General features: G+C 44.8%; 2 protein-coding genes across 3 annotated transcripts in view; both read left to right on the forward strand.

Annotated features, from left to right (window-relative positions):
* LOC144684898 (uncharacterized) overlaps window positions 1-3,268 on the forward strand; it is a 48,154-nt gene extending 44,886 nt beyond the window's left edge. Inside the window, exon 12 of the mRNA XM_078549300.1 lies at window positions 1,662-3,268. Coding sequence (XP_078405426.1) covers window positions 1,662-1,966 — 305 coding nt within the window. The 3' untranslated portion in view covers window positions 1,967-3,268. The remainder of the gene's footprint in view (window positions 1-1,661) is intronic.
* A 14,588-nt stretch (window positions 3,269-17,856) lies between these two features.
* Window positions 17,857-22,990, forward strand: part of LOC144684899 (uncharacterized) — a 41,518-nt gene continuing 36,384 nt past the window's right edge. For both annotated transcript variants that reach the window (XM_078549301.1, XM_078549302.1), the window contains exon 1: window positions 17,857-18,024. In XM_078549301.1, coding sequence (XP_078405427.1) covers window positions 17,949-18,024 — 76 coding nt within the window. In that variant the 5' untranslated portion in view covers window positions 17,857-17,948. The remainder of the gene's footprint in view (window positions 18,025-22,990) is intronic.

Below are 22,990 nucleotides of genomic sequence, written 5' to 3' on the forward strand. Positions count from 1 at the left end.
TGAATTTTTGAAATTCTCTTCCACAAAAGGTGGTGGAAGCAGAGTCTTTGAATATTCAAAGGCAGAGGTAGATAGAAGCTTGATAAGTAAGGGGGTGAAAGGTTTTAACCGGGTGGGCAGGAATGTGGAATCGAGGTTATAATCAGATCAACTGTGATCTCATTATAACCTCAATTCCACATTCCTGTATAACAGAGCATGCTTAAAGGGCCAACTGGCCTATTCCTGCTCCTAATTCATATCTTCATAATAGAAGAGATTTGATCCCTCTTTAGTCACCAAGTAACCCATATCCAGTTCCAAAAATACTACATTCCTAATCTTACTTTTTCCTGGTAATGACAAAGCCATACTTTGCTTCCTCCAGGAGAACAAGATAACTCATGTCCATATTTCCACCTTATTTTTCCACTGCCATAGAATCCAGACGCTGAAAAAAAACGAGTAAATAATCAAATTGAGAATTTGCATCAGGCCTCAGCCATTTTGCACCAGAGGTTGCCAGGAATTTTCTTTTTTTTTCATAAGATGCAGGTAAAAAAAAACCTCCTATTTAACTTCCAATCACCAGAGCTCAATGTTCATTCTCTGCTTTTATGTTAAGTTCATACGTTGAGGGAAGGATGCATCTGGAGCCAATCTTTTCCTTTATCCAGGTTTATTCACAAGACCACAGAATGCAAGCATAGAGTTCTTTGTTACTCCTCCAAACCCAATGTAAATTGTTTTTTATACACTTGGAATAATTCCCTAATCTTTCCCCATTTGGTGGCAGCTGCCCTCAATTACAAACTAAAGCATGCACTATCGTAGCATGATTCCAACATTAACACCAAGTACTAAGTGGTTTACTCCTGTTCTATGTTCCTGTGGTAAGTTATTCAAGCATTTTAATACAGTTAGTGAAAACTTTTGATAAATGGTAGATAGTGCATTATTGTCTGGCTTCTTGTATCTTACCTGACCTGCTGCTCAAGGTTTTTAAGCTTTTTGTGGCATGGGGTGACTGTGTGCTTAATAGTTGATTTCATGCTAACTGCCCTGCATATTTCCTGTGACTCTCCATTTGTCTGTTCCCAACGTTTGCTATGTTCCATAATTGTATCAAATTTAGTAAAATCTCCCTGATGTTGGAAACATGCCTACTTTGATTTGTAACACACGATGTTTTGCCCACAAATGAATAAGTTGTAACAATTTGGCTTTTAACTATTTAACTAGGATTAGGGTATATATAGAACTTTAATCTCGCACTCAAAGTTCCTAGTTTGAAGAACAGAATTCCTTCTTATCTCATTCTTGAATATTTTTGTTCCTTCTCTCTTCTATGACGCCATCTTCATTATTCTTTCAACTCTGTGTCTACTTAATTGAGACAAAAGGATGGCTAGATAGTCTCTGACTGCTGTCATCTTTTTATTCTCTCCTTGGACATCAAGGCTCATGATTTATGCAAGGTTTGGTGACTCTTAATAAAATGGCTCATTTCCTGTAGAATGTCAGAAGCAGTTGGGATTAAAATGAAAAGGCCCTGAGTGTAGGAGTGCAGAGTTCTGCTGCTAGAACTACCAACTTTCCTTGTGTTTTTTTTAATACAGTAAAATCTATATTTTTTTCACGTTATCAAGATTTTTATTCATTTCAAATTTTTATTCCAACAGATGCTTTTCCGAAGGTGTCACAGATAACTTGCCAAACAAACTGCCCTAAAGCTGGCAAGCCCATAACAGTTTCCTGCACTGTTGAAGGAGCCACCATAGAAGAAGCTCACATCACTTGGTACAAAGATGCTTACCCTTTTGACGATGTAAGCTGCATTGCAAACACACCACTTCAAACTGGTACAGGTTTCACCACTGCTCTAACTTTTATACCAAAGCAAGAAAACGACAACTGTCAGCTGCAAGTTGATGTCATCACTGAGATGGACCCAATTAGCAGATATTTCAAGCTGAAATTAAGTTGAGTTGGTGTGGCTTTTTCTGGAAAATGTAGCAATGCATTGTGATTTGATGTGAAACATGGAAACAGCTTCCTTGTTTTGACCTCACGTCATGTATAATGCATTAAAATGTTTCCCGTAGGTGACTGAAATGGCGTATGGTCAACATCAGTTTTATTTTTATATTTCATCATTATCGTCTGAATTTTCTAATCATTAATACATTTATCCTGAGTCTTCATAAGATATATATCTCTAGGTTATATTAACAATACATGTATTTGTTTCTGTCAGTTGAATGATGAAACACATGAAGAAAAGCCATTAATTAGCTACTGTATTTGGAAACTGAAAGAATGAGCTTTGAGGACAGACCTTCAAAGCCACTCTGCGAAAACAGAATAACTGAATGAAAGAGGGTTATATTATACTGTGAAGGATGAGGAGAGGGGAATAGCTGCTAAAATGATCTCTACACTTTGCTATACAGTGTGTGTTGGGTAAGAAAGGAGTGAGAAGAGAAAAAGAGGATGAGGTGTTATCTCCTTCAGTGTTGCCACCCTTCACAGTCAAGGCTAAGATAGATAGATTTTTGGTCTCTCATGGAGTCAGGATATTGGGAGCTTGCAGGAAAGTAAAGTTGAGGCAGAAGATCAGCCACAATTGTGGGAATGACTATTGCTGCTTCATTCATTCCTTTATCATGTGGCAGCATTTCTTTCTTCAGTTTCTTTTTGTAACCTCAAAAGTGCAATTGTAAGACTGGTAGTTAATTGACAAACAGACCTTTAGCAGATATGGTCTCATAGCTCTAAGGTTTTTAATTGAGATTTATTGTTTTATTAAAATTTATTACAAACAAATAAATTGGGACTTTTAGTACCATTGTGATATTTAACTGCCAAGAATTTCACTGTATATTCATGCTTTACTTAAATTTTACCTTTTTTTAAAAAAAATGCATTTGTATCCCTTTTGGTGTATACCTATTTCTGCATTTGAATGAACAGCAAATGTAATTCTATTTTAGTAATGTTACGAGTACTAATCAAATGTTTTAAATACTTTTTGTATGTTTTGATATTCACCAAAATGGAGAAGTAGAACAGAATAGTTAAAATACAAATTTAACAGAGCTTACTTTTAGCAATAAATTGATGTTGGTCAAAAAGACAGAAGTGTGTCATTTGAAGTGAAAATTTGCTAAAGCTTGAAGTTGAAAAATTTGCCTGGCATGGGCATGATCACCTACTATGCTATAAATCTTTGTTCCTTTTGTGATATATGAATAAGCAGCTAATAAAGATTTTGTATTATTGGTTTAAACATGCATGAATTGCTCCTAAGACTTTCACAAACTACTAGATGATCTTGTATTGCTGCTTAAGGTGAGATTGGAAGATACTGAGCTAGAAGCTGAATAACCCAGTTTTTGGGCATGCTGGTGGTGATTCATGACCTGCCTGTACCCGTTCTGATCGAGGTGGGCAACCTGCAAAATTCTTGTTCCCAAGTTATCTGAACTACTCTATCTAGAGCACCCCTAGCACTGTTGTCTGCTCTTGAGTGCTGCTGGTGAGCTATGTGTGCAGCAGTAGGCCCTAGCAGCATTGATTTGTAGACAAAATTGTACAGCCAGCTTGCTGCTGTTAAAGACAATCAGTACCTCAAAGGGAGCCTGCACAGAAGGCTTGCTGCAATATACATTATTACAAAGTAAACACCAGGGCAGACGGAGGAATTCATAGTGATGGATTTGGTGCTGGCAGCATGAGTGGAGTTTGGACTCGTGGACCTGGTAACAGTACTATTAGAGGTCTAATGATCTCATACTGGTGGTCAACATCAATGAATGCATTTTCACATGATGTCCCCTGGCTACCCACCACCAACTTCTCGTGCCAATCAATACACCATCACTTACTCAGTAGTAATCCCTGGAATTTAGGACTCAGACCAAACATCCATATAGATATTCCACCTCCCCTTCACACACCTACCAATGCTGCCAACCTCATACTTGCCTCATTCAGGGTACCTGACTTTTTAAATAATGCAACTGCAGGGCTCATTTTGCAGCTTTATGCTTCTTTTGTCAAATGTAAACACAGATGACGCCTGCATATTCTGTGCCCAAATTTGGGATCCTGTTGTTACATCAGCTGGTTGAGCTGTTTAACATAGGAATAGTGTCAAATTAACGTCTTCCAGCACACGCATGGGATGCATTAGCTTGCACTCTTATTCTCCAGCAACACCTCAAGGGTCATGCAGGGATCTGCCAGCGGTGCTTTGTGCCCCTGGAAACAGAGGTAGGCACTGCTGAAAGTGGTGCTACAGCAATGAATTTCAAGCCCATTCCGTTTCCTAGTCACAAGAGTGTCCTACGCAGAGCGCATAATTTATTATGGTTCTCCTGTGGCATTGCTCAAGAAGAAGAAAAAAGCATTCTCGCAACAATTGCTACTTCCTCCCCACTCCCTCCTGTCTATAGGGCCATTTATATTGGTCTTTAATTTGGATTCTGGGATCCATGACCTGGTTTTCTGAATTTACGCTGCTAAATCTATTTTCCTTGGACTTGGCCACAAATACATTAAACTGCATATGGATGTCAGCTTTGGCTTATGGTCATTGGGCTTAACAACACAAATGCTGTCAGTTGGTTATGATAGGTTCCTGGAATCCAAATTAAAAGGTCAATATGGAAGTGGCTTCTACCTTCTGTCCATGTTCATTCACTTTCCCAATCCTTTGAAGGCTGTATTGCTCTGATATTTTTGATTTGCTTCTATCATTGCGTAATTCTCTCTTTCCCCATTGTCTCATTTTTAATTTCTATCTCTCAGAGTGAGGGTATTCTTTGGAATTGCAGTAAAGAGTCTGGGAAGACTTTTGAGTGTGGGTTAGATTTGGCAGCACATGGACAGGTCTGCACAGTAAGGCCTGGGATCAATAGGGGATTGGGGCAAGGATACAATTGCCTCTGACTACTCTAGAGAGGTGATGTGCTTAAAAAGGATTCAAATGTTTAGAGATTTTTGACTACAGACCATACTATTTTACAGTTCTTAATCATAGAAGGGTTTGGACCACTGAGCTTGGGCAGGATAGGGAGAAGTGATATAATTAAGTATCTGGGTGTGTTAGTGCTGAGGATAGATGTCACTGGATTGGAGTGTGGGAACATTGAGTGAAACAGTAAGTACCGAGGGGTTGGAAACTGCAGAATGTGTGCATGGACTTCAAATACCTTGGAACAGTGCAAAGTGTGGCAGTGTTCAAGGAACAATAGTCGGCTGTTTAGCCCGTCAAGCCTGTTTCACCACTTAATGGCTGATCTATGACCTAACTCCATGTGCCTGTCTTAATTTGTCCCATATTCTTTAATACACGAGTTAACAAATTCTATCAATTTCAGGTTTAAAATAAACAATTGACAGTGCCTTTGTGGAACAGCGATTCAAACATTTGACTGACTGTGGGATCAAGGAACTCCAGCAAAATTGAAATCAGGGGGACAGCTCTTCGCAGGTTGGAGGCATACCTAGCGCAAAGGAAGATGGTTGTGGTTGTTAGAGGTCAATCATCTCAGTTCCAGGCCATCACTGCAGAAGTTCCTCGGGGTAGTATCCTCAGCCCAGCCATCTTCAGCTGCTTCATCAATGACCTTCCATCATAAGGTCAGAAGTTGGGATGTCCGCTGATGATTGCATAGTGTTCAGCACCATTCGCGACTCCTCAGATACTGAAGCAGTCAATGTCCAAATGCACCAAGACCTGGACAATATCCAGGCTTGGGCAGACAAGTGGCAAATAACATTCGTGCCACACAGGTGTCAGGCAATGACCGTCTCCAACAAGAGAGAATCCAACCATCGGCCCTTGACATTCAATGGCATTACCATCACTGAATCCCCCACTATCAACATCCTGGGGGTTACCATTGACCCGAAAATGAACTGGACTAACTATACAAACAGTGTGGCTACAAGAGCAGGTCAGAGGCTAAGAATCTTGTGGCAAGTAACTCATCTTCTGACTCCCTAAAGCCTGTCCACCATCTACAAGGCACAAGTCAGGAGTGTGATGGAATAGTCCCCACTTGTGTGGATGAGTGCACCTCCAACAGCACTCAAGAAGCTTGACACCATCCAGGACAAAGTAGTCTGCTTGATTGGCACCAGGTTGCACAAACATTCACTCCGTCCATCACTGATGCACACTGGCAGCAGCGTGTATCATCTACAAGATGCACTGCAGAAACTCACAAAGGCTCCTTAGGCAACACCTTCCAAACTCATGACAGCTACCATCTAAAAGGATAAGGGCAACAGATAGATGGGAACACCACCACCCTCTAAGAATTCGCCTCCAAGCCACTCATCATCCTGACTTGGAAATATATCGCCGTTCCTTCACTGTCGCTGGGTTAAAATACTGGAACTCCCTAACAGCACTGTGTGTGCCTACACCACAGGGACTGCAACGATTCAAGAAGGCAGCTCATCATCACCTTCTCAAGGGCAATTAGGGATGGGCAATAAATGCTGGCCTAGCCAGCGAAGCCCACATCCCGTAAATGAATAAAAAATACTTCTACCACTCTTTGTGTGTAGAACTCTTTCCTAATTTCATGTCTCTGATTATTATACTATTCCCCCTGGTCCTGGACTTCCCAACTAAAGGGAATAGTTTCTCTCTATCTACCCTGTCTGTTTCCCATAATATCTGAAAACTTTGCTCAAGTCACCTCTTCACCTTCTAAATTCCAGAGAGGACAACCCTCGTTTGTGTAATCTCTCCTCATAATCTAAACCATCAAATCCAACCATCATTCTAGTAAATCTACACTGCACTCTCTCTGACACCAATATATCCTTCCTACAGCGTGATGCCCACAACTGCTCACTGTAATCCAGGAATGGTCTAACCAGGGCTTTGGGTAGCTGAATCATGTCTTCTACCCCCTTTGGATAGAAAGGCCAGCATTTCATTAGGGTTTTTGCTTATTTTCTGTTCCTGTTCACTACATTTTAATGATATGTGTGTCTGGACTCCTCAAGGCTCTTTGGACCTTCAGCATTTCTAGCTTTTCACCATTGAGAAAGGACCCTGTTCTATCCTTTATAGGTACGTATTTGAGGACCTCACATTTGGCTACATTGAAATTGATTTGCCACAGTTTTGCTGATTCACTTAATCTATCAATATCTCTTTGTAATTTTACGCTTCCATCTATGCTGCTTATAATGCTATATGTCATCAGCAAATTTAGATTTGTGGTTTTCTATTCTATCAGCTAGATTATTAGCAAATATGGTGAATAGTTGAAGCTCCAACACAGGTTTATATGGGGTGTAATTTGTCATATCTTGCAAATTTGAGTAGCTGCCCATTCCCTCCTTGCTCTATCTCCTGCTGCTCAGCCAATTTTCTAATCGGGTGAATGATTTGCTTTCAGTTCTATGAACTTAAACTTTAGCTAACAGTCCCTGTGAAGGACCTTATCAAATGCTCTCTATCTATATAAGTGACATCCATAGACATTCCCCTACCAATAATTTAGTCACCTTTTCAAAAGATCAATTAAATTCCCCAGCCATGATCTACCCTTTTTCAAATCCATACTGGCTCTGATCAGCTGAGACATTTTGAGGCGCTCGGTCAGCCTATCATTAATTATGAAATCATTTCCTGAAAACGCATAGTAAGTTAAATGGCCTAAAATTCTCTGACTTCCCTCTGTCACCTTAAGAAATGGATTTCAGAGAAATTTGCAAGTTTATTGTTCAGACCTTTGCAATGTTCTCGCCCACTTCCTTTAACATATACATCATCTGATCCTGGGAATTTGTCACTCATCAGTACCATTATTTTCTTCTTTACTGTTATTTTGCTGACGTTAATTTTGGAGAGGCCCTGTTTTTTATATATACCTTTCATGGAATGTATTGTTACTGGCAAGAATATTTGTTGCCCATCCCTCGTGGCCCTTGAACAGATGGTTATGAGCCGCCTTCTTGAACCACTGCAGTTCACCTCGTGCATTTACACCCACAGTGCTAAAAGGAAGGGAGATCCAGGATTTTGTTCTCATGACAGTGAAGGAATAGCACTTAGAATAGCTACAGAAGGAATAGGATATATTTCAATGGTGTGTGACTTGGAGAGGAACTTGCAGATATTGGTGTTCCCATATGTCTGCTGCCCTTGTCCTTCTAGATGGTAGATGGTGTGCGTTTGGAAGGAGCTGTTGAAGAAGCGTTGGTGAGTTGCTGCAGTGCATCTTGCATATGGTACTCACTGCTGCCACTGTGCATCGGTGAGTAGAGGGAGTGAACGTTTAAGGTGGTGAATGGAGTGCTGATCAAGTGGGCTGCTTTGACCTGGATTGTGTCGAGCCTGTTGAGTGTTGTTGGAGCCGCATTCATCCAGGCAAGGGGAGATTATTTCATCACAGTCCTCATTTGTGACTTTAAGATGGTGGACAGGCATTGGAGAGTCAGGAGGTGACTCACCGCGGTCTTCCCAGTCTCTGACTTGCTTTTGTAGCCACAGTATTTATATGGCTAGTCCAGTTAGATTTCTAGTTGGACATAGGACATTACCCTGGGAACTCCTGGATCAATGCCTTGGGGCTGAGATGATTGGCCACCTACAACCACAACAATCTTTCTTTGTGCTAGGTGTGACTCCAACCACTGGAGAGTTTTCCCCCTGATTCCCATTGACTTCTCCCAGGGCTCCTTGATGCCAAACTCAGTCAAATGCTGCCTTGGGGTCTAGGGCAGTCACTCTCACCTCACCTCTTGAGTGTTCAGCTCTTTGGTCCATGTTTGGACTAAAACTGTAATGAGGCCAAGAGCTGAGTGGCCCTGGTGAAACCCAAACTGAGCATCAGTGAGCAGGTTATTGCTGTTTCCAATAGCAGTGTCCTTGGAAGGTATGGCATACAGACCTCTTCCTCTGTTATAAATACTGTCCTTATTCAGCATGTCCATCATTTCCAGTTGTTGGTAATTAGGAACAGCATTGTTGGGCCAATTCCCAATTATGCCTTATCAGTCTGTTCTCAATTATCAATAAAGTGATGGAAGGTGTCATTGACAGTACTATCAAGTCGCACTGAATTAGCAATAACCTGCTCATGGATATAGCAAAGGCTATGGGTCCTGGTAACATCCTGGCTGTAGCACTGAAGACCTATTGTTCAGAACTAGCAATGCATGTAGCCAAACTATTCTGGTAGAGCTACAACAATGGCATCTACCCGCCAATGTGGAAAATTGCCCAGGTATGTCCTGTTCACAAAAAGCAAGGCAAATCCAACATGGCCAATTGCCATACCATCAACAATCATCATCAAAGTAATGGATGTTGAAGGCCAATCATTTCAGCCCCAGGACATCACTGGAAGAGTTCCTCAGGGTAGTTCCCCTGGTGCAACCATATTCAGCTGCTTCAGCTGTGACCTTCCCTCCATCATAAGATCTCAAGTCGAGGTGGGGATGTTCACTGATGATTGTGCAAAGTTCAGAACCATTCAGTATTCCTCAGATACTGAAGTAGTCTATGCCCAGATGCAGTAAGACCTGCACAACATTGAGGCTAGGGCTGATAAATGGCAAGTAACATCTGTGCCACACAAGTGCCCAGCAATGACCATCTCCAACAAGAGATTCTAATTATCTCTATTTGCCTGGATGAGTGCAGCTCCAATACTCAAGAAGCTTGACACCATTCATGACACTTGATCGATACCCCACCCACCACATTAAACATTTGTTCCCTGCACCACCGACGCACAGTGGCAACGGTGTGTACCATCTACAAGATGCACTGCAGCGATTCGCCAAGATTCCTTTGACAGCTTCTTCCATACCCGCAACCTCTACCACCTAGAAGCACAAGGGCAGCAGATGCATGGGAACACCAACGCCTGCAAATTCCCCTCCAAGTCACCATCCTGACTTGAAACTCTAACGCCACTCCTTCACTGACAGTGAGCCAAGATCCCATAACTCCCTCCCCAATAGTGCTGTTGGTGTACCTACAACACATGGACTGCAGCGGTTCCAGAACCTGGCTCACCACCACCTTTTCAAGGGTAATTAGGGAGCTGTTGTGGTAACATTGACGAACGAACCACATTAGTCTCAGGTACAGGTTACAATCGTTCATTCGAGCAATTGCAAGGAGTGAACCACCCAAAGCAGCTTGAGGTAGCACTCTACCAAATTACAAGTATACAGCTTATTTCTACATCACTGAGAAGAACATTGTTCAGCCTTCACCCAGGCAGAGCCTTCTCCCCCTATCTAAGCTGGGACCATCTGTCCTTTCCTCATCTGTTGACGAGCACACTTAATCTATCTTGTTTCCATCCTCCGTCTCCAGTCTGGCTCCCAGAGACTTCCTGGTGATTGCAGGCCCTAAGGGTGAGCAAAGTTCCTCTGGTAACCCTTAAATGTTAATGTACTTGATCGCACTGTCTGCCTGGAGATTCTAAGTAATTCCCTTTCAATAAATTCTTACTGTATTCCCCCTAACAGAACAAATGCTTATCCAGTTAGCAACGCTCAGATCCTAAGAATGAATAAAAACAAACAACTTGGTTGGCAAGGTGGAATTCATTTGGGTTGGACAGCCGAAGAAGCATTTGGCTAGCGGGAGTTGGTTGGTAGTTGGGTCAGCAAGCACTCTAGACACTCTAGGTGGGCCAAGAAACATTTGAGGAAGTGAGGTATGCTGAGATCCACTTAGTTTGGTGAATGGGTAGGAAAAGTGTGAGGCAAATAGCTGAGTTTGTGGGCAGGAAACATGGAGGCGAGGCCAGTGAGTCTGCAGGTACTTGCTATTGCCTGGGCAGGCGGATAAGTTGGTAGGTGGGCAAGGAGCAGCAATGGAACAAACTCCAACAAGGACAGTGGAGAAGTAATCAGGATAGACGAGTGAGCAGACGAATTGGAATCCTTCAGGTTGGCAAATGAGTAGTCGTGCAAAGAAGAACTTTAAAGGTGAGGGACTTTCACAGTTTGGTTTTCCTACATCAACCTAAACAGAATAATTTCCAACTGATTCTTGCTTCATTCATGGGATGGAATTTTCTGCGCCAGTTGGCGTTGGGCTTCATGGCGGGTGTGAGAGGACAATATGGTGGGAAGGCCAAAAATCCGTTTCACAACGTCGTGAAACCAGTTTGCAATTGTCCGCTCGGTCCATCAATGGTGGGCCTCGTTTCCTGCCACTACAGATCAGGAACTTCATTTTAATACATCTGCATATCATTATAAGCTCTGCTCAGCAGAATCATCCCTCCACGCTGAATTATCCGGGCACGTCGACACCTACGTGTTTCACAAAAGGATTTCTAAGGCATGCACCTGGCGAGCTGCACTTCGAGGGGAACTCGGAGCTGAGTGCACAGTAACATTGTGCAGCGTTTGTGAGGGTTGCCTGTTGGACTTCAAGGTTGAGGTGTCACGTATTCAGGTGAGGGCACAGGCAAGTTGCTTTTTCCTGGCTGGCTGACAGTGTACCACCGGGGTATGGGCTGCACTGCAGTTGATGATGGTGCTCAAGGACATGCAGGGTTATTCGGGGGGGGGGGGGTTGGTGGTGGAGGGAAGCAGCCACACATGAGGGAAACCTTGTACAAAGCGCCCACTCTCCGTAGCTGAGACAGTTCAGGTGCAGCCACATTGCCATGCTTGGAGTTGGGCCTCTAGCTTATGTGCCCATTCGAGCAACGTAGAGGCCTGAAAGTGCCACCAAATGTTCCAGAGCTTTTCACCCCTCAGGCACAGGCTGCAATCTAATGAGCATTTTAGTGGACTGCAGAACAATTGGTCTGCCCCATGGTTCAAGCTAACAGCGCAACCTTGCAGTGCGGGTTAGGAGAATGTCTATGCCTGAGATGAGAGCACAGCATGCAGTCCAGTGGGCTAAGCTGCCACCTGTCGGAGTAGGGCAGAGCTGGGTGGGCTTTCAGGCAGCTGTGCAGCGCACTATGCTCTGGCCATCCAACTGGTGGCCAACCCTTTCCAGGATGCATTAAGGGGCGTTCAGACATAACCAAGAGAGATTCTTAGTACATGCAAGCTAACCCACATGTCTCTCTCTTTCATCCTGCAGGAGTAGTACATCAGGAGCATGGAGCCTTGTGAACTAACTGTATGCCTCATGGTTTATAGAGAGTGGAGATGAAGGAGAAGAGAGTGATGGAGACACCTAGCTGGGCAGAGGGAGGAGTAGCACCCTCAGGAAGAAGGGGTGGCTGGGGCTCCCAGGCACACTACAAAAGAGCCACAGCGAGCCATTGTTAGTCGCTGCCTAGCTAGACCCAGGGTTCATATTTCACCTTTCTCCTAACTACGCTTCAGTTCTGCCGAAGGGTCGTGAAGACTCGAAACGTTAACTGATTTCTTCTCCGCCGATGCTGCCAGACCTGCTGAGTTTTTCCAGGTAATTCTGTTTTTGTTTATAGACAGTGCTTTTCATTCCTCCAGATGACCAAGAACGAGTGTCGCTGAAGGCTACACGTGTCCAGGGAACTGGTCGGTCACACCTGCCACCTGCTGCAGGATTTGGTGCCGTGGGGACATGGAGGGCATCCTTTGTCAGTGGCCATGAAAGTGACCACAGCGCTCAGTTTTTACACCAGTGGGTCCTTTCAGGGCTCCACAGATGACCTCTGTGGGATATCGCAAGCCTCCATGCACAAATGCATTCATGAGGTCATGGACGTCACCTTCATGAAGGCACAGAACTCTGTGCATTTCACCTGGGATCAGGAAAGCCAAGAAGCAACAGCACTGGGATTTATCCAGATCTCTGGTTTTCCACAGGTGCACGGTGCCGTCAACCCCGCCCACGTGTCACTCAGATCTCGGTCAACTACGCCAACATCCACAGCGGAGGTGAAGGCAGCCAGCTGACTGCTACGCCCTGTTTATGATAACAGTCGTCCTCTGGAGGGCTGAGCCACGGAGGGCCCGGGCCTACTTTCAAGGTCCTGCTGTGTGGCAATGGTATCCTCCTCGACTTGTGGAGCTGGATTTGCTGGTGTCACAGGAAGAGGGGATTCAGATGCGCTGGACAATCCCAGAGTCACCTGTGTGGATGTCCCCGGGGTGTGCACCTACTAAGCTTCCACCTTATGGGTGCCCGAGGGCCCCTGGCTGACTCCTTGAAGAGAAGGGGAAGCTGGAGTGAGATCGAGCTGCCCCACGCCCCTCTTGCGTTGACATCAAGACCTGGACAATATCCAGGATTAGGCTGACAAGTGGCAAGTAACATTCGCGCCACACAAGTTTCAGGCAATGACTATCTCCAACAACAGAGAATCCAACCATCATCCCTTCGTGTCCAATGGCATTACCATCACTGAATCCTCCACTGTCAACATCCTGGACGTTGCCTTGACCAGAAACTGAACTGGACTAGTCAAAGAAATACTGTGGCTACAAGAGAAGGTCAGATGCTAGGAATCCTGCGATGAGTAACTCACCTCCTGACTCCCCAAAGCCTGTTCACTATCTATAAGGCACAAGTCAGGAGTGTGATGGAATACTTTCCACTTGCCTGAATGAGTGCAGCTCCCACAACACTCAAAAAACTTGACACCGTCCAGGACAAAGCAGCCTGCTTGATTGGCACCACATCCACAAACATTCACTCCCTCCACCACCAATGCAGTGTAGCAGCAGCGTGTACCATCTCCAAGACGCAGTGCAGGAATTCACCAAGGCCCCTTCGACAGCACCTTCCAAACCTACAACCACTACCATTTAGAAGGACAAGGGCAGCAGATAGATGGGAACACCACGACCTGGAAGTTTTCCTCCAAGTTACTCACCACCCTGACTTGGAAATATATCGCTGTTCCTTAACTGTCGCTGTGTCAAACACTATTGGAAGCCAACTATGGCATCAGCAATGGAGTTCAGCCTGCATAGAAGTGCACGACCGATGCCCTGGACCAAAGACTCCAGAGCGGCCACTATCCTACCAGTGTTGCCCTCGGAGCGTTGGCATGCCGGCGTTAGCACCTCAGGCTGAAGGTGGACGAACTCCTCCATCGTGCCTTGCAATCTAAGGGGTGCACCAGACATCCCTTCCTGATGTTCCCGAGCTTGGCTTTGCAGATCCAGCAACTGATGTATGACTGAGTCCAGAGACTCATAATCTGACTCGGCTCAGCAGATTTCTGGCCTCCAGCAGCCCTCTGAGAGCCAGAAACCTGGGAAGTCCCTGCAGCTGATTGCTGTGGATCAGACAGTGTGATGTGCTCACCAGATTGTGACCCCAGGCTACTTTAAAGCTGGGTCCCATCAGGTGTGTGTGTCTGCTCGGGTGGAGAGTGTATGTGAGCACTGTGATAGGTTTTCAATGACATTTCAGCAGATTCTTCTTTTGAGGTATCTTCGAGGCTTGAGTCAAGACCTTGGGTTGAGGACTCCCTTGATTGTTTCCTAGATGTGCCTGCGAAAATAAGGGGAGATAATTAGTTCATGGCAGTGTCCTGTGAAACAGGACACATTACTCAGAGCATGGGTGTCAAATGGATTTTTCACCACTGGATCCTCACTTGGTTGAGCACCGCTGACCTCATCATTGGCACAGGAATGGCCCAGATCCTCCCCAGCCAACTGGATGACTCTATTTTCAATGTCCTGAGGACCTTGATTTCAGGCATTCTTCCACCAGTCTGCAACTTCTTACTTTTGTTGTGTGCCAGCTTGTCCTGCATGAATACAGATGGAGGGAGTGTAAGCAGAACACCTACCACGTCAGATGATAAGTATGCCTGGCATGTGTGGGTGGTGCGTACTCCGATGGACGGGATGAGGACAATGAAGGTGTGTATGAGAGAGTGATGAGAAGGTCAATCAGCTCCTGACCTCATTACAGCCTTGGTTCAAACATAGACAAAAGAGCTGAACGCCAGATGTGAGGTGAGAGTGACTGCCCTTGACACCAAGGCAGCATTTGACTGAATGTGGCATCAAGGAGCCCTAGCAAAACTCAAGTCAATGGGAATCAGGGGGAAATCTCTCCGTTGGTTGGAGTCATACCTAGCACAAAGGAAGATTGTTGTGGTTGTTGGAGGTCAATCAGCTCAGCTCCAGGACATCGCTGCTGGAGTTCCTCAAGGTAGTGTCCTCGGCCCAACCATCTTCAGCTGCTTCATCAATCCTTCCATTATAAAGTCAGAAATGGGATGTTCGCTGATGATTGTGCAATTTTCAGCACCGTTTGCGACTCCTCAGATACTGAAGCAGTCCATGTCCAAATGCAGCAAGACCTGAACAATATCCAGGCTTGGGCTGACAAGTGGCAAGTACCTACACCACAGGGCTGCAGCAGTTCAAGAAGGCAGCTCACCACCACATTCTGAAGGGCAATTAGGGATGGGCAATAAACGCTGGTCCAGCCGCGATCCCCACATCCCATAAATGAAAAAAAAACAACTGCATTCATGAAACATCTTTCACATTCTGGGTCATCCCAAAACATTCGTAGCCAACACATTACTTTTGAAATGTAATCACTGTTGCTATGTAGGTAAACAAACTAAGTTGTGTAACAAAGTTCCTCAAACAACAGGAGATAAGTAACCAGTCACACTGTTTCAGTGGTATTAGCTGAGGAATAAATCAAATGTTGGATAGTTCTCCTGATCTCTAAGTAGTGTCATATGATCTTTTACATCTACTTAAACAGGCAGACAGGGCCTGACTTTAACATGTCACCCAAGAAGTGACACCTCTGATAATGCCACACTCTTTTAGTGCAGTGCTGAGCTCAACCAAGATTATGGGCTTCAGCTTTCTGACTCAATGGTGAGAGCTTGCTCCTTGGCCAAGCTAAGACTGCTTTACCTTCAGCTGGGGGAGGATTTCATTTGCTGCAAAAGTGCAGACAGGATGGGCCAAGTGGCCTCTTTCTACACCGTAAACTTTCTATGTTTCTAATGTTGCTCCTGCTATCAGATGTACCTTTGCTCTAGGAGTAAATCACCTTACATGTGTGATATGAGCTGAAGTACAGATGGTGTAATATGATGGACCAAAATAAGCTTGAAGGACTTCTACTTCTTTAGGTTGTTTGGCTGGGATGTTGTAATTTTGTTTTAATGGATTTAAATTCAGTTGTTTTACTCATAGACGTTTACAGCACAGAAAGAGGCCATTCGACCCATTGTGTCCATGCCGGTCAAGAAAGATCTGACTACACTAATTCCATTTTCCAGTGCTTGACCCATAGCCCTGGAGGCTACAGCAATGCAAGTGAATATCTAAATACTTCTTAAATGTTATGAGAGTTTCTGACTCAACCGCCCTTTCAGGCAATGAGTCCCAGATTCCCACCACCCACTGGATGAAAACATTTCTCCTCAACTCCCCTCTTAGTCTTCTACCTCTTACTTTAAATCTATGCCCCCTGGCTATTGACCCCGTACTAATGGAAAAAGTGCCTTCCTATCCACTCTATCTACCCCACTCATAGTCTTATACACCTCTATCAGGTCCCCTCTCAACCTTCGCTGCTCCAAGGAAAACAACCCCAGCCTATCCAATCTTCCAGCGCATCCAATCTTCCAGCCCAAGCAGCATTCTGGTAAATCTCCGCTGCACCCTCTCCAGGGCAATCACATCCTTCCTATAATGTGGTTACCAGAACTGCACAGAGTACTCTAGTTGTGGCCCAACCAGTATTTTACACAGTTCCAGCATAACCTCCCTGCTCTTGTATTCTATGCCTTGGCTAATAAAGGCAAGTATCTCACAGGCCTTCTTAACCACCTTAACTACCTGCCCAGCTAACCACAGGGATCTGTGGATATGCACATGAAGGTCCCTCTGATCTTCAGTACTTTCCAGGGCCCTACCATTCATAGTGCAATTCCTTGCCTTGTTAGCCCTCCCCAAGTGCATTACCTCACACTTTTCCAGTTTAAATTCCATTTGCCACAGCACTGCCCACCTAAGCAGTCCATTGATATCGTCCTGCAGTTTACGGCCATCCTCCTCACTATTTATCACCCTACCAATTTTTGTGTCATCCGCGAACTTCTTGATCATACCCCCGACATTTAAGTCCAAATCATTTATGTACACAAACAGCAAGGGCTCCAGCACCAAGTCGTGCGGAACTACACTGGAAACAGACTTCCAGTCACAGAAACATCCCTCTACCATCACCCTCTGCTTCCTGCCTCTCAACTAATTTTGGATCCAACATGCCACTTTGCCTTGGATCCCATGGGCTCTTACTTTCTTGACCAGTCTGCCATGAGGGAGCTTATCAAAAGCCTTGCTAAAGTCCATGTAGACCACTTCAAGTGCATTACTCTCATCAACACTCCTGGTTACCTCCTCAAAAAATTCAATCAGATTTGTCAAACACGGCCTTCCCTTAACCAATCGATGCTGACTATCCCTGATTAATCTGTATCTCTCCAAGTGCAGATATATTCTGTCCCTCAGAATTCTTTCGAGTAACTTCCCACCACTGAGGTTAGACTGATGGCCTTTAATTTCCTGGTCTATCCCTTCCTCCCTTTTTTAATAATGGGACAACATTAGCAGTCCTCCAGTACTCAGGCACCTCACCTGTGGCCAGAGAGGATTTGAAAATTACTGCCAGGGCCCCTGATATCTCTCCCCTTTCCTCCCTCAACAGCCTGGGATACATTTATTTTATCCATTTACCCCAGGAAAGTTTGAGAGGGCTATACATTTCCTTATTGAAACGGACGTTATGTTGTACCGTGTTTATTAATATGTTTGATCTGTTTTTTTTGGGTGATGTTAGTTGAGGGATCCACATTCACCAGGTGATCTTTGCCACTCAATCTGCAAGTAGAGGGTGCGCGCGCAGCCCCGCCCGCCCGCCCGCACCCCGGCGAAAGTGAAACTTGCGCGGAGCCGAGGCTGTTTCTGCTTCCTGCTGACAGCGAGAGAAATTCGGAGCCGACCGAGAGAGAAAGAGAGGGGCCATGGGCTGGGCCGAGAACTCGTTGCCGTTCCTGGTACCGGTTCTGGTCGCGCTGGTGACTCTGGCACCGCTTTCAGGTAAAGGACAGGACGGGACGGGCGGTGGCGGTGAGCGGGCGGAGCGCTAACCGGGCCGGCTTCAGGCTGGGTTTGTACTTTGGCTGCGGATTTCCCCGGGTTTAAAATGATATTGGAGCAGAGCCGACCCTCTCTCGTCTGTTACTGATGTTCCTTTTGGGGATTGGGTTGCAAAGCAGAAGTTAATGCGATTAAAAAAAGCATGTACATGAATTATTCCTGACTTTCACTTTGTTACTAAAATAACTTTAGTTGAAATTGTATGCATTAAAACAATATATATTGTTACTGTGCTTAAACATTGACTGTCCAGGGGCTGTTTGACAGATGAGTAGTATCCAGAAGTCGTATCTGGTTTCCCTCCATTGCTGCCTGGGTGAGGACTGGAAGCTCTGAGGTGCCCCAGTGGTTGTACTAAGTGACATCAGCTAACACAGCAGCCTGCTTCAGCACAGGGGCTTAAAGATGGAAGGCAACCAAGTTGATGAATTTTCTGAAGATCTTTCATCTGTTGCTTTTTAATTTTCTCATCCTTATATTTTTCTCTCCAAACTACATAGCCCGGTGAGACTCTGCACTTGTACTGCTTGTGAAAGTTCCCAGTTTCACCAGGCGATGCTGTGCTGAGATTGTTTCACTTCCAATCAAGTAAAACTTTCATCAGGCGCGGATCTGTTGCTATACACTTTTTGGAACATAGGAATGGGAAATAGCCACTTGAGCCTATTTCACTATTCAGTCAGATCATGGCTAGTTTGGATTTTAGCTGCATACTGGTGCCTTGGTACAGTGACCCTAATACCCTTGTCTAACAAAAGTCTCAATTTCAGTTTTGATATTTTCAGTTGGCTGAACTCCAATAGCTTTTTGGAGGAGTGAATGTTCCAGACTTCTGCTACATTTTGTGTGAAGGAGTGCTTCCTGATTTCCCTTTGAACGGCTTAGCTCTAATTTTAAGATTATGCTCTCTTGTTCTGGATTTGCCCACTAGAAAAGCAGTAGCATCTACCCTATTGAAACTTTACCATTTTAACACCTTAATTAGATTACCCCAACCTTTTAAATTCAAGAGAATACAAGCCAGGTTTATACAACCAAACCTCATAATTTAACCCTTTGTCTTGCTATCATTCTGACAATCTGTGCTGTACCCTGTCCAAAGTCAATTTATATTTTCCAAGATTCAATGCTCAAAACTGAACGCAGTAACCCATATTGGTTTTGACCAAGGCTCTACAATTGAAGCATCATGTCAAAGGAATCTGAAAACCTTCCCCCCAGCCACACAATGACAATCAAAATGTTTAATTGTCTGTCTGGTCTAGTGCATGGCACTAGGAGTAATCGAGGTATTACAACTCTGGCACTTCTGTTCCTTAATCTAGAATTTAGATCCTTGAAATTCCTTTACAGAACTTCAATCCTATAGCTCTGAGTTTACAAGCTCAATTTAAGTCATCTGAGTGTCTTATGTTTATGGGTGTGTCTTTTTATTCATTCATGGAATGTCGGCATCAATGGCTTGGCCAGCATTTATTGCCCATCCCTAATTGCCCTTCAGAAGGTGGTGGTGCATGTGGTGTAGTTCACCCTCAGTTAGGGAGGGAGTTCCAGGATTTTGACCCAGCGACAGTGAAGGAACAGTGATATATTTCCACATCAGGATGGTGAGTGGCTTGGAGGAGAAATTCCAGGTGTTGGTGTTCCCATGTGTCTGCTCCCCTTGTCCTTCTAGAAGGTATCGTTCGTGGATTTGGAAGGTGCTGTCGAAGGAGACCTGGTGAATTCTTGCAGTGCACCTTGTAGATGGTACACACTACTGCCACTGTGCGTCGGTGGTGGACGGACTGATTATTTGTGGATGGTGTGCCAATCAAGCAGGTTGCTTTGTCCTGGATGGTGTCAAGCTTTTTGAGTGTTGTTGGAGCTACACTCATCCAGGCAAGTGGAGAGTATTCCACCACACTCCTGACTCGTGCCTTGTAGATGGTGGACGGGCTTTGGGGAGTCAGGATGATTCCTAGCTTCTGACCTGCTCTTGTAGCCACAGTATTTAATGGCCATTCCAATTCAGTCTCTGGTCAGTGGTAATGCTCAGGATATTGATAGTGGGGGATTCAGTGATGATAATGCTATTGGATGTCAAGGGGCGAAGGTTAGATTCTCCCTTGTTGGAGATGGTCATTGCCTGGCACTTGTGTGGCGTGCATGTTACTTGCCATTTGTCAGCCCAAGCCTGGCTATTGTCGAGGTCTTGCTGCATTTGGACATGGACTGAAACAGTGTCTGAGGAGTCGCCAATGGTGCTGAACATTGTGCAATCATCAGAGAACATCCCTACTTCTGACCTTACGATGGAAGGAAGGTCATTGATGAAGCATTGTATGCCCAGTGGAGAGTTTTCCACCTGATTCCAGTTGACTCCAGTTTGACTGCACTGTGACTTGATGCCACAGTCGGTCAAATGCTGCAATCTTTGCATCCCGACTGTATACCATTGTGCCGCTACTTCTGCTGGTGGTGTCTGGGGCATTATCTGTAAGATATGATTCCGTGAGTGTCAGGCTGTTGCTTGACTAGATTGTTGCAAATGCTTCAGCCTTATCTTTTGCGCTGATGTACTTGGATCCTCCATCATTGACGATGGTGATATTTGTGGAGCTTCCTCTGCCAGAGTGTTGTTTAATTGCCCACCACCATTCACAACTGGATGTGGCAGGACCGCAGAGCCTAGACCTGATCTGTTGCTTTTGGAGTAGCTTAGCTCTGTCTATCGCTTGTTGCTTATGCCGTTTGGCACACTAGTCCGATGTTGTAGCTTCGTTAAGTTGACACCTCATTTTTAGGTATGCCTGATGCTGATCCTGGCATGTCCTGCTGCACTCTTCATTGAATCATTGTTGACCCCCTGGCTTGGTTGTAATGGTGGACTGTGTTATATGCCAGGCCATGAGGCTATAGATTGTGGTTGAATATAGTTCTGCTGCTGATGATGGCCCACAGCACCTCATGGTTGCCCAACCTTGAGTTGTTAGATCTGTTCAAAATCTATCACATTTAGCACAGTGATAGTGTCACACAACACGCTGGAGGGTATCCTCAAAGTGAAGACAGGACTTCGTCTCCACAAAGACTGTGCTGTTGTCACTCCTATCTATACCGACATGGACAGATGAAGGTTGATGAGAATGAGGTTAAATATGTTTTTCCCTCTAGTTGGTTCCTTCGCCACCTGCCACAGACCCAGTCTAGCAGCTGTGTCCTTTAGGACTTAGCCAGCTCGGTCAGTAGCGGTGCTACTGAGCCACTCCTGGTGATGGACATTGAAGTGCCCCGCCCAGATTACAATCTGCGCTCTTGGTACCCTCGATGCTTGCTCCAAGTCGTGGTCCACATGGAGGTGTACTGATTCATCAACAGAAGGTGGGGGGCGTGGGGGGCAGCGGTAGGTACTAATCAGCAGGAGGTTTCCTTGCCCATGTTTGGCCTGATGCTTTGAGACTTCATGGGGTCTGGAGTCGATGCCGAGGACTCCCAGGGCAACCCCCTCCCGACTGTATACCAATGTGCCACTACTTCTGCTGGTGGTGTGTGGGACATTATCTGTAAGATATGATTCTGTGAGTACCAGGCTGTTGCTTGACTAGTCTGTGAGACAGCTCTCCCAATGTTGGCACAAGCCCCAGATGTAAGTAAGGAGGAATTTGCAGGATTGACAGAGCTGAGTTTGCCTTTGTTGTTTCTGGTGCCAAGGTCGATGCTGTGTGGTCAGTCCGGTTTCATTCCTTTTCGGCTTTTTAGCAGTTTGATACAACTGAGTGGCTTGCTAGGCCATTTCAGTGTTAGCCATATTGCTTTGGGTTTGGAGTCACAAGTAGGCCATACCAGGTGTGAAAGGCAGATTTCCTTCCCTAAAGGACATTAGTGAACGAGATGGGTTTTCACGACAATCGACAATGGTTTCATGGTCATCATTAGACTTTTAATTCCAGATTTTTTTTGATTCAAAGTTCACCGTTTGCCATGGTAGCATTCAGAGCATTACCCTGGGTCTTTGGATTACTAGTCCAGTGACAGTACCACTATGCCATCACCTCCCCGCGTGCTCAGTATCTAACCATACGATTGCACGAGACAGGGATTTGGCATAGGTATCCTTCTATGACTTGATAATCATGTTTGCACATACATTCAGTCCATCTTCAGAGGGATAGAAGTGAACAATAGGTCAAATGATAGATGTAAATTGTTAAGTTACTTTGTTTTATAGAAATAAACATAGGACAGGTATCACATTCAGTTGGTTCAATCCATGCAACTTGTCTTTGTGTAAAACAAAATAATGAATGCACTATTTTTCCTCACATCACTACATCATTTCTCTTGGCTTAAGCAAAATCAAATACACCACTCCAATGTATCACCCTGCAGCCTCTACTGAACTAGATTCACGTGTCACTGTCTTTATTTTCTCTTCTCCATGAGTAGCTGGAAAGGAAAGCCTACAGTTCCCCTGCCGAGCGCCCTGGTCCTGAGACTCCCAAGTGCAATTCTTGCCAAATGTGTATTGAATTTTGAGACAAGCTAATTAATTGCTTAGTGTCTCGTCTTTGGGGAAAGCAACTACCTTTAGCATTTAAGCACCGATCATCTTTGTATTTTACCAAATATGTGCCAGCATGAATCATTGCTCAAAATGGGTCATAAATATGTTAAAATATGATATCTGTGCAGCATTACCTCTGGAGTTACTCGATCTATCCTTGGCTCAACCTTTTCCTCCTCTAAATGTTGCCGAGGTGATGTCATCTGAAAACGTGTCTTTGTTTACATGTACACTGATGACACCCAGCTCGACATCACTACCTGTCTGAACTCCTCCACTGCCCCTATCAGCATGCTTTCTCACAACTAGTCCCAATCAGGGATAGACTGCAGTTTGTTCAAGTTGGACATCAGTAAAGCC

Source organism: Cetorhinus maximus, chromosome 9 (assembly GCF_964194155.1).
Source record: "Cetorhinus maximus chromosome 9, sCetMax3.hap1.1, whole genome shotgun sequence".
Lineage (NCBI taxonomy): Eukaryota > Metazoa > Chordata > Chondrichthyes > Lamniformes > Cetorhinidae > Cetorhinus > Cetorhinus maximus.